Source organism: Arvicola amphibius, chromosome 11 (assembly GCF_903992535.2).
Source record: "Arvicola amphibius chromosome 11, mArvAmp1.2, whole genome shotgun sequence".
Taxonomy (NCBI): domain Eukaryota; kingdom Metazoa; phylum Chordata; class Mammalia; order Rodentia; family Cricetidae; genus Arvicola; species Arvicola amphibius.
In genome coordinates this window covers 93,806,708-93,828,224 of record NC_052057.2, presented here as the reverse complement: position 1 = coordinate 93,828,224, position 21,517 = coordinate 93,806,708, and the positions used below count along the sequence as shown (strand labels likewise).

Genomic DNA, 21,517 nt, shown 5'->3' with positions numbered 1-21,517 from the left:
CACTGGAGAACGTAAGGGAAAAAAACAGTACAGGGACAAACTCAAAGTTTTCAGTTTTCTGAGCCCCACGGCATCATCAATAACAATAATGGCAATAACCGTCCCTGCCCAGAGGAATGGCACATGCCCTGTAATCACAACACTTAAGAGGCTGGGGCAAGAAGACCACACATTCAAGGCCAGCCTGGGGTATGCAGCAAGAGGACAAATATTAATTCTCCCCAAGGGGAGAATAACCCACATAGATACTGTGCACAGACCCTGCTGTGTCTGGAGTGCTGGAGCATGCAGTCTTCCCTATCCCTGTCCCCTGAGAGCAGCCCTGGGCTATGTGGTTTGTTTTGTTCAACTCAAAACTCATTTTAACTTCTTCTGCCGCTGTGGTTTGTCAGATTGAAGAATGTATGGCTCGAAGCTAAATATTTCCAAGCAAATTGTTCTTTAAATACACAGCGTTGTGTCAAGGGCCAAGACATGGCATTAGAGCTAGGCTTCAGTTCCGTGGTTCATCGTGATGTTGCTGGTGTGTATTGTGTGTAAGGAGCACACATGCCACACCATACTGAGTGGAGGTTGGAGGACAGCTCTGTGGACTCTACTTTATCTTTCACTTACATGAGTCCCAGGATTCAAACTCAGGCAAGCCTTTCGCTGAGCCTCAGTTTGTGACAGCATATGGTTTCTGTTTAATCTTTCTGGTTTGTCTTTTTTCCCCTTCTAGATAGGGCTGAAACTGAAATTGAAATTTATGCCCTGGCAATGCTGAGGCATGCATGGGAAGCTGTATATGGCGGTTCTGTTGAACTTGTCCATATTGGGCTTCATGGTCTAAGGTGATGAGGACAATGGACCAGGCATCTTCCTCAAGAGGGCACCAGATGATTTTGAGCCACCATGTGGTTGCTGGGAATTGAACTCAGGACCTTTGGAAGAGCAAAGCAGTGCTCTTAACTGCTGAGCCATCTCTCCAGAGAGATTAAGGGATCCTTGAGGTAAAATAAACTAATACTATTTTATTTAGGGATGCTTGCATATTTACATATGAAATAGCAACAAAACTTTCATACCTACAACCATAATTGCTTCCTTAGGAGGGGCCCTTTTCTTACTGGCAGGGCATCATTTCCTGGGGCTGTGTGATGGATTGGGGTTTGTAAATCTGGTTGGGTTTGGGAAAGTAGCTAAATTACTTGCACATGAAAGGGAAGAAATAGCTGAAGAGGTGGCTTGGCATTAAGAACATCCATTATTTTACAGAGGACCCGGGTTTGGTTCCTAGAATCCCACACGGTGGCACACAAACATCTGTAATTCCAATTAGTTAATCCACACGGTGGCACACAAACATCTGTAATTCCAATTAGTTAATCCACACGGTGGCACACAAACATCGTTAATTCCCAATTAGTAATCCGATGTATCCTTCTGACCTCCTAGACCACAGGAACACCCACAATGCACAGACAGACATGCAGGCAAAACTCGCACATGCAAAATAATAAATCTTTCAGAGGGAAGGGTAAGAGGTAAGCAAAAATTGGAAGTAGGGGTTGTGGGTTAGGAAGTAAGGGGCGAGGGATGTGGAGTTAAGATGCTCCTGGGAAGCCGTGGATAAAGTGGGTGATCATCCTTTCTTCTGCTGTGTGCTATAACTTTCCTTCCTGACCTTCCAGGTCACACAGCTTTGCTCACTGAGCTGTGCAGAGGCTGGATCGGTGGGGCCAATGAGGACGATTACATCCTTAATGGTGCAGTGGAGCACTACGGGCAGAGGCAGAAGGCTCAGAGGAGATAAATCCTGGCTCTCACGTGGATTTCATGGGTTAGCCTCTGCCAAACTGTTTATTCAGACAGTCTTTACAGTCTAAGTGGCTAGGAATCTCTCACCATTGTAGAATCTCCAGCAGTTCTTTGCTGGTAGCAGAAACGGGGGATGAGAATGCAGAAGACAGAACAGGACTACATGTTTTCCAGACTCCTCCCTGCCCCGCTGGCCTCCCATCCTCCACCAGCCAGACATGATTCCTGTCTGCTTTGCTGACTGATTCAAGGTCTCTAACCAAAGGTATTGGCAAGATGCTTTGCCTTCCTACTGGCATTATGGTTTAGGCTTCCCAGAGAGATGCTGTTCTGTTTGCCTAGACATTCTACTATATAACTAGCAGGTTCTCCTGGGAACTTTCCTCTTTTGCCTGTTCTGGAATCTTTTATTACTCCACCTTTCTCCCTTAGGCAACAGCTTACCCAGCCTCCTAGCACCCCATATCACTCCCCTCATCACCCCCATCCTAGGCTTCTTGGACATGCATAGTGTTTTACCGGCTCACGGGAAACTGCTCTCGAGTCTCTGTCTCCGTTAATGACTCCATCACCTACCTAATTACACAATTTGTGATCCAAACACTGTTGCTTTCCCCACCCTGGGATTTATTATCTGAGAAAATTACGTTGTAAAATGCAACTCATGTACCACAGAGGGGATTTCTGACAACCTTTCAGGGGCCGCATCATCTGTGAGATGTGAACATTCTTCTATGTCTCTGGGAGCCTGGATCTCCTCATGATGTGTCTCTTATCTGCACTTTCAAACCATCTTGCCACATTTATCAGCACTACTTCTGACATTTCTCAATATATATTCCCTCCTACTAGGCAGAAGTGGACCTTCCCACATGTGACTAGATTTTCGGTGTATCCACCATCCTCGCGAAGTGGTTCAGGGTCCTGTAGGCAGAGATTTTCATCAGGACCAGTGATCAACTGTTCCCCCAGCTGCTTCTTAAGTAACCAGGCTTATTACTAATCCGTTCTTACAACTTAAATTAACTCATTTCTGTTCTTCTATGTGCTGCCCCGAGGCTCATGGCTTTACCTCTCCCTGAGGAAATACTTTCAGAATATTTCACCCTAGCGATGCTAGTCTCTTCTTAGTCATAGCTCATTTCTTGGCTCCGTCTAACCAGTGTTAACTGTCCCGGTGAAGGTTTCACTTTAGTGGCCGCCTTGATCTCTTTTTAATCACAGTTGATTCTTCAGAACCATGTAGTGTTAATTTAAAATATCACTTAATGCCCCTGATAAAGCCTTTTAACTGGGCTTTCAAGTGTTCCGTCTGAAACTTCACAGCCAAGTCTCCATCCTCCGCGTTGCCTGCAGCATTCATACCTTCCAAGTTCTCACAACAGCCCAGTAAGCTCTGAACACGCAATGGCTTTTCAGCCCAAAGTTCCAAGGTCCTTCCACAGTCCCCCAAACCATGGTCAGATCGGTCACAGCAGCACCTCACTCCTGCTGCCAATCTCTGTTTTAGTTAGGCTCTGTTGCTGCGATGAAGCACCATGACCCAAAGTAACTCAGGGCGGAAAGGATTCATTTGGCTTACACTCCCACACCACAGTCCACCATCAAAGACCTCAAGGCAGAAACCTGGCAACCAGAAGCCGTGAAGGAACACTGCTTACTGGCTTTGTGGTCCATGGCATGCTCAGCGACTTTCTTTTTTTTTCTTTTTTTGTTTTTTCGAGACAGGGTTTCTCTCTGCAGCTTTTTAGAGCCTGTCCTGGAACTAGCTTTTGTAGACCAGGCTGGGCCCGAACTCACAGAGATCGCCTTGCCCTCTGCCCTCCCGGAGTGCTCGGATTAAAGGCGTGCGGCCCACCACCGCCGGGCTTCAGCCGACTTTCTTACACACCCTACCCCCCACCACCCAAGGTGACTGGGCCCTCCCACATCAATCTTTAATCAACCCATCAAACAAACAAAAGTTCCTGGACAGAGCTGCCGACAGGGAATCTAATAAGGAGTTTCCTTAACTGAGATTCCTCTTTTCAGATAGCTCTAGCTTGTGTCAAGTTGGCAGAACAACAGTAGGACTAACCAGGGCACTGCATAACCGTCATCTGGTGTGAAACAATGAGTTTATTTGGAGTGTGGTGACAGGCAGTTTAACTCAGGAAGCTCATCTCAGCACAGATGTGCCAGACCAGCTATATCGCTCCACTTCCGGCACAATTTGCAGGCAGCTCCATCAATGATTCTTGGTTTCCCCAGAAACTGCTTATGCTTAGGTAATCTCCAGCCTCCTCATACAGAACCTTGTCGTGAGAGTTTGTAACTTGTATGTGAAATTCCGTGAGCCTCCCTTCTTATGTCCATGAGGAATGCTCCCAATAAGAGGAACAAGCTACACCGTAGGCATCATTCCTGCCCCTTATGTGTTTTCATCAGGGCTATGATATTGCTTGCTTGAACACAACAATGCTAATGCAATATTTACAATAGTTTTAATAAATGAAACATTAATTTATTTGACTAGAATTAAGACAACATCTGGATAATTCCAGAACTTCTGGAATAATAAACAGAGTCTTAGGGCTGGATGAGATCTTGGAGGTCAGTCACTCTGTTTATCATTATTTTAGATTGACTCCAGCATCCTTTTTAGTCCATAGATTTGTGTTTTGTTGTAAAAGATAAGTGCCCTACTTTCATTTGAATAAATTAATGTTGCTTTATTTTCTGAGCAACAAGGAAAAAAATGAGTCTTGTTGTTCATACTTGAACCTTGATTCTGGTTGTATCTGTGGGTCCTACGGACGCCAGTCCAGCTGATGGAAGTAAGCCACTAAAGGAGGACTTTAGCAGGTTGTGCCCCACATGCTTTCTCTGCCTCCTGGTCACCACCACGTAGGCAAGCTGTTGGCACACACTTCCACTGCCTTAGTCAGTGCTGCTCCTTGCCCCATGATGCCACCACAAATCTCTGAAAATGACGCTCAGACCTGCCTCTCCTGACCAAAGCAGTTTCTGATGGGCATTTTGTCACATGATGCTAAAGTAACTAACACAGGCATGTGCTTTGGTCCTTTTACTTTTGACCTCTCTGAATCCTCATTCATTCATTGATTCATTTCATTCATTCAATCAGAAGCTTCCTCTCATCTGCTCAGAACGTTTTCTCCTAGGATGTCTTGAGCTCTCTGCTGCCTTTCCTGTCTGAGAGGGAGTCCCGCTGTCATTGTCTCCTCGAATTTCAGCCGTAGTCTGTGAAACTTAATGACTCTGTTTTGCTTGGTTTGGAATTTCTCTTCCTGTGGTTCAATCTAGAAACTTGGTTCAGCACAGCATTGACTGTGGTCTCACCTCCCCTCTTTCCTTCTGTTTTGTACCACAGACCCACACCTGCCAATGTCTTTAACCCGTGGCTCCATGCATTCTGCCTGGTTTTCTAGTTAGTTAAGGTGAAAGTGAAATCTAATCATTGTGGCCAATGGTGGAATTATTTACCCATCAGCCTAGCCAACCCTAACTCCTTGGCTCTGAACCCCTCACTCTAACTCCCCACACAGAGAAACCCCACAGAGGACTATGTAGCTGTTTCTGGACTTCGGTTTTAGTAGGTGAGAAGTCTGTGGCTTCCACAGTGTTGGAAGAACAAGAAAGGAAAGTGTTTTCAATGAGCTTTTCCAAGGTCGTTAACGCGAGCACAGCACTGGCGGGAGGTCCCCTCTAGCCAGACCCCGATACTCAAGATTTCTCACTCAACAGTTGTTGATACGGTTGGGACTGTTGAGTGACGTGGAATGGCGGGGTAGGGGCTCCACTTAGTACATGAAGAATCCTGGGAGAGGGCAGGAGTAGATGCTCTCGTTTCAACCTCCTTTGTTGCTGGAAGGCAAATCAGTGTCACCATCAAATTTGCCTATGGGATGGTGAGAATGGAAATGACGGGAGCTCCATCACTGGTCCCCAGGGAACCTGCCACGGTTTGGACAGAGGGAAGAAGGTGGAGTCAGGGACCGTTCTCTAATTGCTCTACTTTCTCATTTGTTACAGATGAACCCTCCTTTGGCGTCTGTATTGCAAATGTTGTGTGTATGTGTGCTTGTTGTCTGAGCTGACTAGTCCGGGCTAGCCAGCTTGGTGCAGTGTTGCCCTGTGTCCGAGTTCAGGGTGCTAGGATTAACCACAAGCATCATGCCTGTATGGCTTTTTCCTTGGGTTCTAATGACCCAGACTCTGGCCTTTGGGCTAGAATGGCAAGTGTATCATCCTTTGAACCATCTTCCCAGTTCAAATTCCCATTATGCACCCACACCTGGGCCACAGGACACCTGCGTGAACGGATGCGTAGATAGGAGAGAGACAGCGTGCCCCTCTTCTGTCTCATCAGCAGTGGTGGGTTTGCCTTTTGATGGCAATGCTTATTAAATGCTGGCTTTGAAGCTTTTATTGTAATTATATTTTGGTTACAGGGAGTATTTTTAATTGGGTGTTTTGGACTCATTTGGAGTTGACAGAATCCATATAACTTAGCAGATTACCTTAGGAATCTCAAACTGCGTGTCTCAAAATAGAGCCTAGAAAAAAACAGAAAGTAGAATCTGTGTTGGCTTTAAAATCCACTTTGAGCAAGGGAAATTTACAGCTTGGGCTGCCTTCTGAGTCCCAGCTGCTGATGCTGCACTTTGGGCGACAGGCTGTCATTTCGGGGCAGGTTTTTTTATTTTCAACGATTTGTTCAAATAAGATACTAACTCTCTTTTAAGAAATTTTAGGCTGAATTATCTTACCAAAACATTTCCATGTCATGCTAAAAGATTAAATTACTGCCTCAATGATGTTTTAGGAAAATCAGCTACAACTGGTAACAAAGTGCCCTAAATTCTCCAAAAGGCAGGAAGGAAGGAGCTTGCAGTCCATCGAAAGCCTTGCTGCTCTACGGCTTTGTGATGCTTTTAAACAGTGCCACCTAGTGGACTCCACTAGCCATAAACGCACAGAGGCACTGTAAGACCCTATCCTTGAGTCTTTGAACACCAGGGTTAGCTGGTGTGTGATGGCACAGTGTGTATCCCAGCACTCGGAAGCCTAGGGCAAGAGGATTGCATGAGTTCAATGAGTGGGTAGACTACACAGCAAGCTCTGTCTCAAAAAAAAATGAAAGGATGGGGGAGGTGGATGTAACTCAGTGAGACTGCAGGTGCCTAGCATGTCAAGGCCTTAGTTTGGACCCCTAGCACCGGGCTGGCATGGGATCGGTGGCAAGTGGACCATTCCCTGGTGTTATTCAGCCTACTGATAAATGAATTCCAATTCTAAATTCCTGCGTTGATTTATTTGAGTGTGGGATATACTCAATCAACTTTCAAAAGTTACTTATTGAATTCCCTATGCATGGATGACTATCTTTTTTTTTTTTTTTGCTTGTCTCCTTTCCCACGTCTCCCCTCACCCCCATCCATGGACTCAGACATTTATCTATAAAATAAGGTGCAGTTTTCACAGAATGGAAAGGGACACGGGACGCAGATGCTTGGTATAAATGCATTGAGTTTATACAGCTCAACAAACACATTTGCTGACATCACAAGAAAGGTCAAATACTGTCCACGGGGCAGAGAGAGACAACGGCCAATGAGAGAGAGTTTGTTTTCCAAATCCATTTTATAATTCTCACTAGAAAAAACTGAATTCCATTTGCCAGACCCTCCAGCTGTTAGATGGGGCCCCATGGTTGAATTTTGCAGGTCCTCCTGTTTCTGCCTCCCAAATGCTTGATGACTCACAGCATTATTTTGTTGCTGTGGGAGGTCCTCTGTATATGTGTTGTTTTTATTGGTTAATGAATAAAGAAGCGTTTTTGGCCTGTGATAGGACAGAATAGAGCTAGGTGGGGGAAAACTAAACTGAATGCTGGGGAGAAAGTAGGCGGAGTCAGCAAGACACCATGTAGCCACTCACAGGAGAAACACACTGGCAACTTGCTGGTAAGCCACAGCCACCTGGCAATACACAGATTAATAGGAATGCATTAGTTTAAGATGTAAGAGCTAGCCAATAAGAAGCTAGAGATAAATAAGTACAAGCAGTGATTTAATTAATACAGTTTCTGTGTGGTTATTTTGAGCCTGGGTAGCTAGGATGAAAGTAGCCACCGGCTACGATGTGTCACTCTTGCAGGTCTGTATTATGTTTACCTATCCACTCCATCGGTCCTTCGTATTCCCTGCTGGCCATTAATTCCTCTATAGCAATGGGGACACCTCTATGTAAGGAGCTAACAGTGTTTTTCCTGCGTAGAAGAGGGAAGACAAATTCTTGCATGTGGCAAGCAGAGGACAACTTTGGGCAGTCAGTTCCCCACCCCACCCCCCATCCCTGCGCGCCTTTACTTGATGAAGTACTTTTCTATTGCGGTGTTAAACACCATAACCAAGGTAACTTACAGGAGAAAGACTGTTTTGCCTTATAATTCCAGAGGGTAGAGTCCATCATGGTGGGGACAAGCATGGCACAGGAGCAAGAAGCTGACAGCTTAAATGGTCAGCTTGAAGCAGAAAGAGGGAAACTGCAAGTAATGCATGGCTTTCTAAGCTCAGAGCCCACCCCCAGTACACACTTCCTCTAGTTAGGCTGGAACCACTGAAACCTCCCAGATAAAACCACCAAGTGTTTAAATGCCTAAGACTGGGGTCCGTTCTCATGGAAACAACCACATGTGGGTTCTTTAAATTTAACTCAGGCATGCATTGCAAGCACTTTACCTGCTGAGACATCTTACTGACCTGTGGGGTGATACATTTTTTTAACTAAAGAATAAGATAGAAGAATTTATGGGAGCTAAAAGAATTATAAAAACTAACCACATGTTCAGTCATTTGGCTTGAGCAAGTTCCTAAAGTGAAGACCCAAGGCTCTTCTGAAGGGGAGAAGATTGTGATGTGGAGCCCTCGATCTCTTATCATTGCCATCAGATTAGCCTTCCTTCTTACACCCCCATGAAATCCATGACTTCGTCTTCTTGTTTGCTCTAACACACATTGCCAGGGAAAAAACCAAATTCTCTTCTGTGCTTTAAAAACACAGTTGGAAGTGTAGACCCTTTCTCAAACAGGACACAAAGTCAAGCAAGTTACTATACAGGGACACCTTTTCATTTTTCATTGTCTGGCTTCTTCTCTCTGCCCGCTAAGCCATATACCTTTCCCAGGGCTTGCAGGCGTGGCTACCGAGGTTCTTTGACAAACCCCCACTTCTGGCTGTATTTATAACTTTCCAGATAGGAGTGCCATCATGGTGGGACAGTCTGGAAGTTAGCTCACTTCTGCAGTCCATCTGAGTTTGAGTCTGTCTTAACAGACCCTCTCTCTCCTCTCTCTCTCTCTCTCTCTCTCTCTCTCTCCTCTCTCTCTCTCCTTTCTTTTCAGCCTGAGGTCATTGGGAAGGAATGGGACACGGTGGTAGTATCCAGTGGCAGAAGAATTGTATTTTCTTGAAAACATGATGTCATTTATTATTATTATTTACTTACTAATTTATCAATGTGGGAAGTAGTTTATTGTACACTGAGAATTATAAAACCCAAAGTTGAACCAAGGATTCAATTCGTTTTAAAAATTGTCATTCTTTTTTTTTTTTTTTTTTGCCTGTTCAAGACAGGTTTCTCTGTAGCTTTGAGCCTGTCCTGAGCTAGCTCTGTAGACCAGGCGGCCTTGAACTCACAGAGATCTGCCTGCCTATGCCTCTGAGTGCTAGAATTAAAGGTGTGGCGCCACCACACCAGCTGAAAATTGTAATTCTTGTAAGCGTCATTTATAGAGAATCTATGGATACTAGATTCAAGACGGCCCTAAATCCAATGTAACTGTGGCCTGGTTTGTTTCTTTCTCTATTTCCAGTCAGTTTGCTCCTGCCTTTCACGTTCATTCACTAAACACAAAACTATCCGGGATTTGTACTGGGCATCTCCTCCAGGCCCTATCAGATAACTTGGTATATAGGCGTTTTCAGCCCCTGACATGTTGTGATCTGAGACTAATTCCCGAGAGCCCCATTCAGTACTAAATGCTTAGGACTCAGGATGTGTTTGGCTTGGTATCTAGTTAAAGCCTGCAATGTTCTGAACTCTGTCTAGAATAAGGATATGGACGGTTGGAACGTGTATTTGGGGAAAGCATAAGGGAGAACGATGGGGCTTTTGTAATGAATACAATATAGTCCTTAAAATATGATGTATTTCTTAAAAAGTCAAAAATAGGAGCCAATAATAAAACTGTTCACGTAAGCCTGGTAGGAAAAAAAAACTTTGTTAAAGTATAAATAAAGAAAATAAAGGACAGCTTAAGCTATTTGGGGCCGCTCTGTGTGCGATCCACCGGTGGCCAGAATCTTCCTTGAAGGGGACACCCCATCCCAGTCTTAGGACCGGGGATTATTCTTACTTGAGGATTAACTATGTTGTGGTGTGTGGTGTGGTGTGTGTGTGTATCTGTAGGTAAGAAAAGTTCTACATGCCGGGCGGTGGTGGCGCACGCCTTTAATCCCAGCACTTGGGAGGCAGAGGCAGGCGGATCTCTGTGAGCTCGAGACCAGTCTGGTCTACAAGAGCTAGTTCCAGGACAGGCTCTAAAGCTGCAGAGAAACCCTGTCTCGAAAAACCAAAAAAAAAAAAAAAAAAAAAGAAAAGAAAAGAAAAGAAAAGAAAAGTTCTACATGGAGGTCACGGAGATTAATAATAGCTTAAATAATGGCCCAATACTTTAAGGCACAGATTTAAAAACAAAACTTTAAGGTAATTGCAAGTGTAACAAAAAAAGTTTAAAAGAAAGGAATACAGCGAGTCCAAGTGACCTATCACACACCGATTGCTAACGCACTGACTGTTTTCTCCACCTCACGCCTGCCCTCACAGAGGAGTCAGTTCCAGACTTTGGCAAGGCTGGTTTTATAGGCAACAAGACAGCTGTCCACAAGAAGGCGCAGGTCTCGTTGAGCAGCCCCAGTTACAAATCCTTGCGCTGATGAAGAGTTTCAGAATGGCCTGCCAGCTCTTCCTGCTTACAAATTAAGTACTTCTTTGAAGAAATGTCCCCATAAGCTCTTTGTTACCCGTAAAAGGCAATCTGTACAGAAAACTAGAAAAAGTATTTTTTTCTTATCAATTTCAAAAATAATGAGTTGGTTCCTAAGACCATCCAATAGTCAAAAATGAGGTATTAAAAATGTAGGACCCAGTCATGACAAGTTCAATAGAGGCCCGAGTCTCAGTAGTTTACCCTAAGACAATACCTGGTTCCAAAAAAGACCACGAACTGAGACCATCAGGCACCACCCAGGAACAGGACATTCCTAACATTCCAAACCATTATAAATAGAATCACTGCCAGCACACACCCATTGCTTCTTACCAGGACACCCCTAGACAAATGTCAGCCAATCAGGGGTCCTGAACCTTAGAAATCCCTCATCCCTACCTTTGCTATGATAAATACCCAACCCCATCTGAGCTCAGGTCTCTCCGAGCACCACCAATAGGTTGGACACACAAAGAGTTCCAGTTGTGAACTTGAGTTAGAATAAAGGTTCAGCAGGTTAGTAGAGGCGCCTGCCTTAATCCCAGCACTCGAGAGGCAGAGGCAGGCAGATCTCCGAGAGTTCGAGGCCAGCCTGGTCTACAAAAGCTAGTTCCAGGACAGGCTCCAAAGCTAGAGAACCCTGTATCAAAAAATGAGAGAGAGAGAGAGAGAGAGAGAGAGAGAGAGAGAGAGAGAGAGAGAGAGAGAGAGAGAGAGAGAGAGAGAGAGAGAGAGAGGAGAGAGAGAGAGAGAGAGAGAGAGAAAGAGAGAAGAGAGAGAGAGAGAGGGGAGAGAGAGAGAAAATAAAGGCTCTTTGTTTTCACATATAGGACTCAGTCTCCTAGTTGGTTTTGGGGGGGAACTCTGTGATCCGGGCATAACAAATAAAATATTTGACTTTGTGCATGTGATGTATTTTATATCTTAAACTCACTCGGGAAACTGCTTGTGATCTACTAGTCTTGGAAAGTTCTCGTAATTTGTTCTAGTGGTATGTGCGCTCAGGAGAGACTTATGGCTCCTGTCTCCTGAAGAGCTGTTTCCAGAAGCCCCACAATGTAAATAAACAGATTCTTCTGACTCGAGTCTTCTGAAAGAGCAGTATGTGTTCCTAAGCGCTAAGTCGTCTCTACAACCTTCTAGCTTCTACTTATGTCTCTATCCTATCCTCCCCAGGTAATATTGTTGCTGTTTTAAAGCAGCTGGTTTTTCAATCACTTTTAAATTTATTCTTTGTGTCTTTCACATCATGCCTCCATCCCACCTCCACCCCCCCCAATAAAGTTTAAGATAAAAAAAGGAAAAAAATAGAAGGAAGAAGGGGAAAATCTCACTCATGGGAGTTGCAGTTGACACAGTGAGTCACACACCCAAACCCCTTTTTCTATACATTTTACATGCAGGATTTATTGCAAAGAATCATTGGTTTGGCCTGGTCCTCTCTTGCATCATTGATGGCTGGGCCCTCTCTGGACATCCTGTTGCTGTCCTGTGTTGTGGAGATGACATTGCTCCAACCTTCTCTTACTCCCGTGTTTTAGCAGATCACAGATGGGGTGGATGTTGGAGTGGAGCCAACATGTAACCCTGGTTCTGGGCTTGGATAGTTGCAGGGTTGGTCAGCCCACCAGTTCTCCCCTGTCTTGCCTCCAGGTGAGCTCTCCAGCATTGCCCTGGCTAGTTCAACCCTTACCACTTTAACCAAGGGGCAGGGCCCTTTCTCCAGCTTTCAACTCCTCAGTCATTTCTCCATGCCTACACCTTTGGGACCAGCTCTACTGTGTTGCGCAGGTGAGGAATAAGGACCACTGTCCCGAGTGCTGCCGCTGATGAGGAGCAGGGAGAGCTCTCCTGCTCTTATGACCTCAGGACCAACTCTTCCACCAAAAGCAGTTGTTTCCAAGTTAAACATACTGGTGTATCCAAGCTCATGAGTAGTGGGGACAGAGAAATTAAGACTTCAAGCCCAGCCTCCCCCTAAATAGGCAAGTTAAAGCCAGCCTCACAACACCAGACCCTAGCTCCAAAAAACGAACAAAATTAGTTTTCATTTATATTACTTTAAAAACTTCTTCAGGAGAAATATATATATATATATATTATATATATATATATATATATATATAGTATAGGTGTCGCGACTACTCATCTTCTTTTGGATGAAAGGTAGCATACCATATACTCTTCTTTCTACTGGATGTAGGTGGGTTTTTTTGTTTGTTTTGTTTTTAACAATAGATTGTAGGGGTCACGGACCACAGTTGTAAGTAGAAAGCTTATCTACACAATGGCTGCAGCATTCCAGGGATTTACAGTACCCTAAACTTGCCCTAATCCTCTATTGAGGAATCTGGGAGATGATTTCTAAAGGTTTGATATTACAAATTGTGTCGTGATGAATACTCGTGCATACCACTGCAACTTTTTACCACATACCTTTGGGATTTTTGCAAGTGGGACGGCTGGATCAAAGAGTGAACGAGCCTATGTAATTCTCCCAAATAGAGTCTTCTTTATTTCTGCAGTACAGACGAGGGAAGAAACCGATACACGTGGGCTGAAACTGAGCTTGGACGTCTCTAGGTCAAGAAGAGAGGCATTCCAGGGGGCGGGGCAGAGGTTCGGAAAACTCGCGTCCTAGTTTTTCCAGCCCCCTCCCCTACAAGTTCTTCTTCTCTGAACTCCAGCCCCGGGACCTCTCACACGTCCTATTCCCTCCCCTCCCCGTCCCCATTAGTTCAATAACTAAGGGACCTTCCCGAGCTAGCTCTTAATCCGGGTTCTTAAAACCAGGACCGGCCAGAGAGAGCTTTGCGCATGAGCAGAGCCAAACTTCCGCGAAGGAGTCGGCTCCCCCGGCCCCAGCCCCGGTTTGGTGTGACGTCATCACAACGCGCCGCTCCCAGGTGTCTTCAAGGTCGCTTTGCGGAGCGGGGAGCGCGCCTGAGTGACCGGCCCCGGGTTCGGGCCTGCGCGGCGTCCCTTTGAGCGAGCTCGCCGGCAACATGACGGGGTACACGCCGGATGAGAAGCTGCGGCTGCAGCAGCTGCGGGAGCTGAGGAGACGATGGCTGAAGGACCAGGAGCTGAGCCCCCGGGAGCCCGTGTTGCCACCCGCGCAAGATGTGGGCCCCTGGAGGGTTTTCTGGAATAACTTTCTGCGGGACGGGGCCGGGTGGAAGAAAGTGGTGAGTTCCCACGCCCGGCTGCAGCCCGGCCACCCCGACCAGCGCTCCTCTCAGTCCCATCAAGGCTCCACCCTGTCCATACCCCGGAGGACCCCCCCAGGGACAGTCTGTTCGGGTCTCAGGTCACCTCCCCAGAGTCCTGCGCAGAGCTCTGAGTCCAGGAGGTGTTGGCCTCGGGAGGATGATGACCCTTGTTGGGCTGTCAGGTGTACCGAGAAGTCCGCCCTTGGGTTTTAAGCACATGCTGTTCTTTCGGTTGTAGACACCTTTCCGCAGAGTAACAGGCCAGACTTCACTAGTGTTCACCGGCTGTTGTCTTAGTATTTGAGAGCACGGACGCGATTTGTAAGGTTGAGGTTGTAGAGACCGGCTGACTCCGCACTCAGCTGCCAGAGGGCTTGCTGGTGTGATACAGCCGCAGGGATCGCCACAGAAGACAGGTTTCTTTCGGTGTGCTTTGTCAGACGCCAGAGCCCCCTTTCTGTGCCTCTCTGTGTACTGTGAGCACGGTTTGCTTTTCAGCTGCATTCCTCGACCTTGCCAGGCAGAAAAATCATCCATTCTAGGACTGGTTTTTATTTTAAGGGTATTTTAAGGGCTATTGTCTTTGAGTCTGTTAATCGAGTCACATCAGTAGTGAATACTGTGTGGGGATTGCTTTCAGTTACTTCCAGTAATAATAAGAAGTAATAGTGGGCTCGTGCCGTCTTCGAACCTAGTATTCTGAAGTTTTTGAATGCATTTACTTCTTCATTTCTTTATTCCTAAATGGTAACAACAGTTACTGATTCTCATTTTAAATGTGAGGAAAGAGAAACATTAAAAAATAATTGAAGGATTTTTCTCCTAGTCACTTGAAGAAATTCATGTTGAAATCCACATGTAATCTACTTTCTTACTATGTTACCAAGTATAGTGCAATGGAAATCAGTGTAAAAGGGTATCACATACTTAAGGTGGTAAAATTCCACACTAAAATTCACGCTATCTCTTCCTTGTGTATCTGACATTACATGTTGACATTAGCAGTCACTGGTGGCAAGTTGAAAACTTAGCTAGTGATTTAATTGTTGGATTTTGTCTTGCTTTACTTTGAATGATTTTTTCTTCTATAATAATTTGCTATAATACATAGATTCTAGGTTGTCCTTCTCCTGAAACGGGTGTGTTTTAGTCAATCGGGATGCCATAGAAAAGTCCCTTTTTGTCCTTTGACTTTCCGTTTTAAAAAGACATGTCAGAAGAGATCTCAGTGAGTTTAGAACACCCGTATTTTAGTAAAGTCTTCCATTTTTCTTGAACATGAATGCTTTATATCTTGCAGAATGCTATTTATCCTAAACCTTGTCTTGCAGTCTTGCAGAATGCTGCTCATCCTAAGCCTTGTTAGCTCTGGAGTCTGTGAATATTCTATAGGAAGACCCAGAGTCAGTGAAAATACTAGAGTAGGTAGGTTAGCCCCAGTCTGTCAGGAAGTATATTTCATTTAGAAGTTTCTAAAGTAAGTACCACGCTGTTTTCTTTGTGGTGGTGGGTTTTTTTTTGGTTTTGTTTGATTTTTGTTGCACACACATTGGAAAATGAGGTATCTTATGCAAGGCTCAGTAAGTAACGCATGTTGATAATCAGAGCAGCTCCAGAGGCTGAGTAAGGAGGATTGCTGCGTGTTCAAGGACAGGTCTGCCTTGGCCAAAAAGCAGGACCCTGTCTCAAAATAATAGTGAAAAATAAAAATGAGGGGTGGATGAGGTTGGAGAGGTGACTTAGTACTTAAGACCACTTGGCTCTTGCAGAGGACCCAGTTTGGTTTCCAGCACCCACATGGTGGCTCAAAGCCTGTCTGTCTATAACTCTAGTTCTAGGGGAGCCAATGCTTGATTCTGGCTGACCTCTAAGGGCACCAGGCATGCATATATACATTCATTCAGACAAAACACTAATTCACATAAAATAGATAAATCTAAAAATTTAAAAAGAGCGTATTTGTTTATTCTGTGTGTTGTGGCTTTCCCCAGATCTTTAAGACATACCGGTCCAGTATCTTCACTGTCTCTCCCACATACTTGTGCCTCTCTGGTTCATTCACTACTACGTCAAATACCACGTCGCGGTAAGTATGTATTAAATTGTGTGCTTCTCAGAACGTACTTCTATTACTGTTGCAATAGTTAGCTGTGGCTGTGCTTCTGTACTCAGGAAATATGCACCGTTTTAAGTTGATTTTGAAGTTCTTTGAATTCTTTTGGGTAAAGGTTTAATGGACTTCAGGACTCTACATTAAACTAGTTGCAACACTGAAACTCAAAAGATTATATGCAACTAGCTTATGACTTGCAATGCATTTCCTGTGGTGGTGTTTAATGTCAGAGGGTCTAAGCCTGGAGTCCCGAGTGGGAGGCGGGAAGATGGACTTCTGCCGCCTTTTAGCACAGGTCAGGTGTAGCATCATCCAAGCGGGCTTGTCATCGGTTCATGTTCCTTTCTGGGTTTTCATTATTTTCTTTCTTTAGAATCAAGGGTGACCAAAATTACTAACTTTTTCATGGAAAGATCTTGTGTGCGTTGTCCAGAGCCACTTGCCACAAATTAAAGACAACACAGTGTGGTTGGTACGTGGTGCCGGAACTAACAGTGCTGATGGCCCTGTGTCGACTGTTGGAGCTCAGATAGTGTAAAGAGGGCATTCTTGTGTTCAGGGAGAGTTGGGAGCCGAGCATATCTATTTGGGGAGCCTTAGTGACAGCAGCCTGGAGTAGGATATCGGAGTGTGGGAGGAAGGAGTAAGGAACCTGAGGTGGATTGAAACGTCAGAACCCACATACGGTGAAGGGGCTAAACTGTGCTTTCTGCGTGTTCACTCCGTCCGTCCATTAGGGACACCTGGGAACAGTGCTGTCCCGAAATTACATCCTAACAGGCAGCATCTCAGTGTTGGCAGCCGTGAGACAACTGGCACTGCTGCTGGACAACAGCAGAAAGAGGAAAGCGGCCTCCGCTTTGTGATACTCCCTGCCCGCTGTTGTAGTGTGGAGCTGCGGGCGGCTTCCCCACACCCGGCTTCCAGCCACCGGCTAGCTTTACCCGAAATAACACACAAATTGTATTCTTTTAATACTGCCTGGCCCATTATTTTCAGCCCTCTTACTCACATCTTGACTAACCCATATCTAATAATCTCTGTAACACCACGAGTCGGTGTCTTATCTGGAAAGATTCAGCATACGTCCATTTGGCTGGAACTTCGTTGCATGTCTCTCCCCTGAGGCAGAGGTATGGTGGTCTATTCACTTAGGAGAGGCGTGGCATCTTGACTGAGCCCATCTACCTCACTTCCTTCTTCCTGTTTCTGTCTACCTCCACCCACCTAAGGGCTGGCCATCAAACGGGCCAGGCAGTTTCTTTATTAGCCAATGAGAGGCCTCCATCATTTCCCCTTTTCTGTTAAACCAAAAGGCTTTTACTTTAACATAGTAAAATTAATATAATAAAACAGTTATCAAGTAAGTTATCAAGTTACAATATTTATATCTATTTTATCTTTATATAACAAAGGAAAACTATAACTATCTATCTATTCTTCAACTCCATCAAGACTCCAGAAGGATATAATATTACCTAAGTAAATGAGAAGTAAGCAACTTACAAATCTCTAGAAATCACAGAGACATCTCACTTGCCTGGACAGTCACCCAAAATTCCTCTCTATCATTGGGGCATCCATCTTTGGCCTACAGGCCCATAGTATCCAGAGACATTTCCATGAAGTAGGAAATTTCGGAAGGCAGTTCAGTCAGTATCTGCTGTGTCCTGCAGAATGTCTTACAGACTCTTTCCATGAATCAGGACACCCCGAAAGATCATCTCACTTTTAGGCAAGTTCAGCAGTCCTCTCTCTGAGGTTCTCTATGTCCAGTTTATGCAATAGTCCAGGCAAGAGCAGTTTCTTGCCCCAAATGGCTATCAAACTCCATAAGGATCCTCTTCGATGCCCATCATCTTGAAGTAGATTGGTGCTGCCAGGAGCAGGACGTGTCTCATTGTCATGAAAAGCCCTAAATTATTAAAACATTTAAATACAATATTCTATAGTCTTTGAAAGATATTAGGAATGCCTATCTAACTAATATATATCTCTATATAACTAGAAAATAACTAAAATGACTACAAGCTTGACTATTATCAATGATTATTCATTAACCTATATTTCCTAGTTATACATACATTTTTAAAATGAACTACACAATCACAATACCTTAATCAGGATCAGAAAATACATATAACAAGATTGACCTTAAATTAATATCATTAACCAAGATTCACAACAATCCAACTTATTTATATCTATATCATCTCCCCCTTTAAATGTAAAACAACATTTATAAACAATATTTGGGAACATGGGCGCAGTTATTTTCTCTCCAAACTGCTTCCTCCTGCTGAATGGGGACGCTGTTAATCAGATCTTTCATGGTGTAACCTGTGTGCCCAGGTTCATCTCAGTCAATCGGTTGGGTGAAGTAATTTTCTGAAGGTGTTCGTTAGCAACCTTTCAGGAGGTCGTGATCTGTCATACCATATTGGGATAGAAGCAATCCATACGGTCTCATTTTCTGTAAAAATAAAAGAATCTCTTTTCCAAAGTATCACATCCTTAGATCCAAATTCTGAAGTCAAGGTATTTTCAAAATATCTATCTTGGATTAGTTCAGCAGCATTTACAAACAAATATCTTTTAGCAGCTGTTGCTCCTTCCTCAGCATTCAAACAATTCAAAGAGAGCATAATAGTATACAACATCAAGATTCTTTGTGTATTTTCCATCTTTGTACGGCTTTATTTTAACCTCTATTTCGTTTATTTTTACTTTTATTTTTTATTTTTGACAAGTTCTCTGTATTTCTTTGACCTGGAATAATTCTGCAGACCAGGCCTGTCCTTGAACTCTCAGAGATCCACTTGCCTTTGCATCCCAAGTGCTGGGATTAAAGGCGTATGCTACCACACATAGAACTCACAGAGATCTGTCTCTGCCTCCCAGGCATTGGGATTAAAGGTTGTGTGCTGCCACACTTTGAAGTCAGAGGTCAATCTACTCTGCCTCCCAAGTGTTGGGATTAAAGGTGTGTACCATCACAACAAACTAACTTCCTTTTTTTTCTTTTTCTTTTTTTTTTTACTTTTTAAGAACTTTAAACCTTTAGCCTGCATATATTTTTAACACAGTGGTAAACCACTTTAGACATTTTCTTCGACTTTGAATTTTTCTTTTACTGTATCTCTCTCTCTTTTTTTTTTTTTCGAGATATATCTCTCTTTTGTGACCACAGTGAGTCTTTAATTTACCAAACAATATTGGTAGGACTAAAGCCGTGACTTTGGACAGCTAGATCCAGCCCATTCCTTAGCTTTCTGTGATTCTGGCCTTGTGGCTGAGATATTGGCCAGAGCACATTCATTGCCATAATTCCTACAGTGTTTCAAGGTCCCTGCCAGCAAGCAAGCTGCAACAGTGGTTAAACAACACTCAAAGCTCCATAGTCAGGACCGCCTGCTTGAAAGAGTCAGAGTTTGCCCTGGCAGGACGGCCCAGAAAAGCTGGCATTTTAAAACGACACAGCTTTTTTCCTGCTACGGCTTAAAACCGAAAAGCATGCAGTTAATTTTCATCAACAGCATTTAAGTGTTTGTAGGCCGAACCTCTTAAAAAGAGCTGCAATGTTTTGCAGCTGAAGCTGAGTCAGGAAGCCTCTCTTAGATGAGAAGCGCTTGCTCAGACCCGAGAAATTGCTGTTATCAAGAAAATATGCTTTACTCTAGTCTTTCCCAGCTTTCTCAGGCTTTCTGTGGATTCAGTTATCCACGTTGGCGCCATTCTGTAGTGAGGTGCTGCGGGCTGCGTTCCTGCCCACCCGGCTCCCAGCCACGGCTCCCAGCCACCGGCTAGCTTATACCCCAAAATAACAACACACAAATTGTATTCTTTAAATACTGCCTGGCCCATTATTTTCAGCCTCTTACTCACATCTTGACTACCCATATCTAATAATCTATGTAACACCACGAGCGGTGTCTTACCCGGGAAAGATTCAGCATACGTCCATCTTGGGCTGGAACTTCGTGCATGTCTCTCCCTGAGGAGAGGTATGGTGGTCTATCTCACTTAGGAGAGGCGTGGCATCTGACTGAGCCATCTACCTCACTTTTTCTTCCTGTTTCTGTCTACTCCACTCACCTAAGGGCTGGCCAATCAAATGGGCCAGGCACAGTTTCTTTTATTAGCCAATGAGAGGCCTCCATCACGCGGTTCATCATCTGAACATGATGAACGCGGTCACAGGAGTCATGAAACAAGCCGAAACTGGGGGAAATGGCCAGCGGAGCAAGATTATTGGCTTGTTACCTTCAAACGTGTTCAGATCATGAAGGTGAAAGAATGTCAGAAGACAGCATGGAGACTTGGTTCCCACTTCTACTATGTGGGCTCCAGGGTTTGAACTCAGATTGTTAGGTTTGGCAGCAAGACTTTGCACTATGAGCCATCTCCCTGGCCCACATTAGGGTCTTTGGCACAACAAGAATGGAGTACCTAGTATGCCCTTTTTAATTGCTATAGAAAGAATATATAAAAGTAAGTATTTGACATTGAGGAATATGTATTATGTTAGAAAATGGATAGCATTCAAGGAAGAGTGTGGAGGGAACAAGTTAGGCCAATTAGAAGGAAGATAGAGAGTCAGTGATGAGCATGGTCGTAAGTCCTCCGGACTGAGGAGATGACTTTTTATTGATCCAATAATCTGAGACCAATTTAGGGAACGTTTCAAAATCTAGGGAGAAGACTTTATGTATAACAAGCAGCGGAAACTCCATTGTGTGTCTATTGAAACTGTCTCATATACTGCACATTAGCCTTGAACCCAGAACGTCCTCACTCACCTGATGACATCCATGAGCTTCCACCCCCCTGTTCAATGGGACAATGACATGATGATTGTGAGGGAAATGTGATAAAACATTGAGCACAGACCGAAGGAAGCTAAGTTCTACACCAGGCAGATCAGCTGGAGGCTGTTGCAGTTTGGTACACATTAGTAGTTGGAAAAAAAGGCGAACTGAGCCAGGCGATGGTGGTGCACACCTTTAATTCCAGCACTCAGGAGGCAGAGGCAGAGGCAGGTAGATCTCTGTGAGTTCGAGCCCAGCCTGGTCTACAAGAGTTAGTTCCAGGACAGGCTTCAAAGCCACAGAGAAACCCTGTCTCAAAAAACAAAACAAACAAACAAAAAGCAAAGCAAACTGATTTGAAACGATATGTTTTCATGTCCTTAATAGTTCCTGGAGGGTCCGTGTTGTCGTGGCCTGTCTGATGTGTCAGCAGTAAGGTTAGTAGGGGTTAGTCAGGATTTGAATAGAGTTGTTTTTATTTAGGAAACCAGCAGAAAACCCTTCTGCAACAATAAAATGAACTAACAG

The 21,517-nt window shown here is 44.4% G+C and overlaps 1 protein-coding gene across 1 annotated transcript in view; it reads left to right on the top strand.

The window, feature by feature from the left end:
- The first annotated feature begins 13,720 nt into the window (after positions 1-13,720).
- Positions 13,721-21,517, top strand: part of Ndufb6 (NADH:ubiquinone oxidoreductase subunit B6) — a 13,946-nt gene continuing 6,149 nt past the window's right edge. Inside the window, 3 exon segments of the mRNA XM_038346996.2 lie at positions 13,721-14,044; positions 16,060-16,095; positions 16,098-16,154. Coding sequence (XP_038202924.1) covers positions 13,862-14,044; positions 16,060-16,095; positions 16,098-16,154 — 276 coding nt within the window. The 5' untranslated portion in view covers positions 13,721-13,861.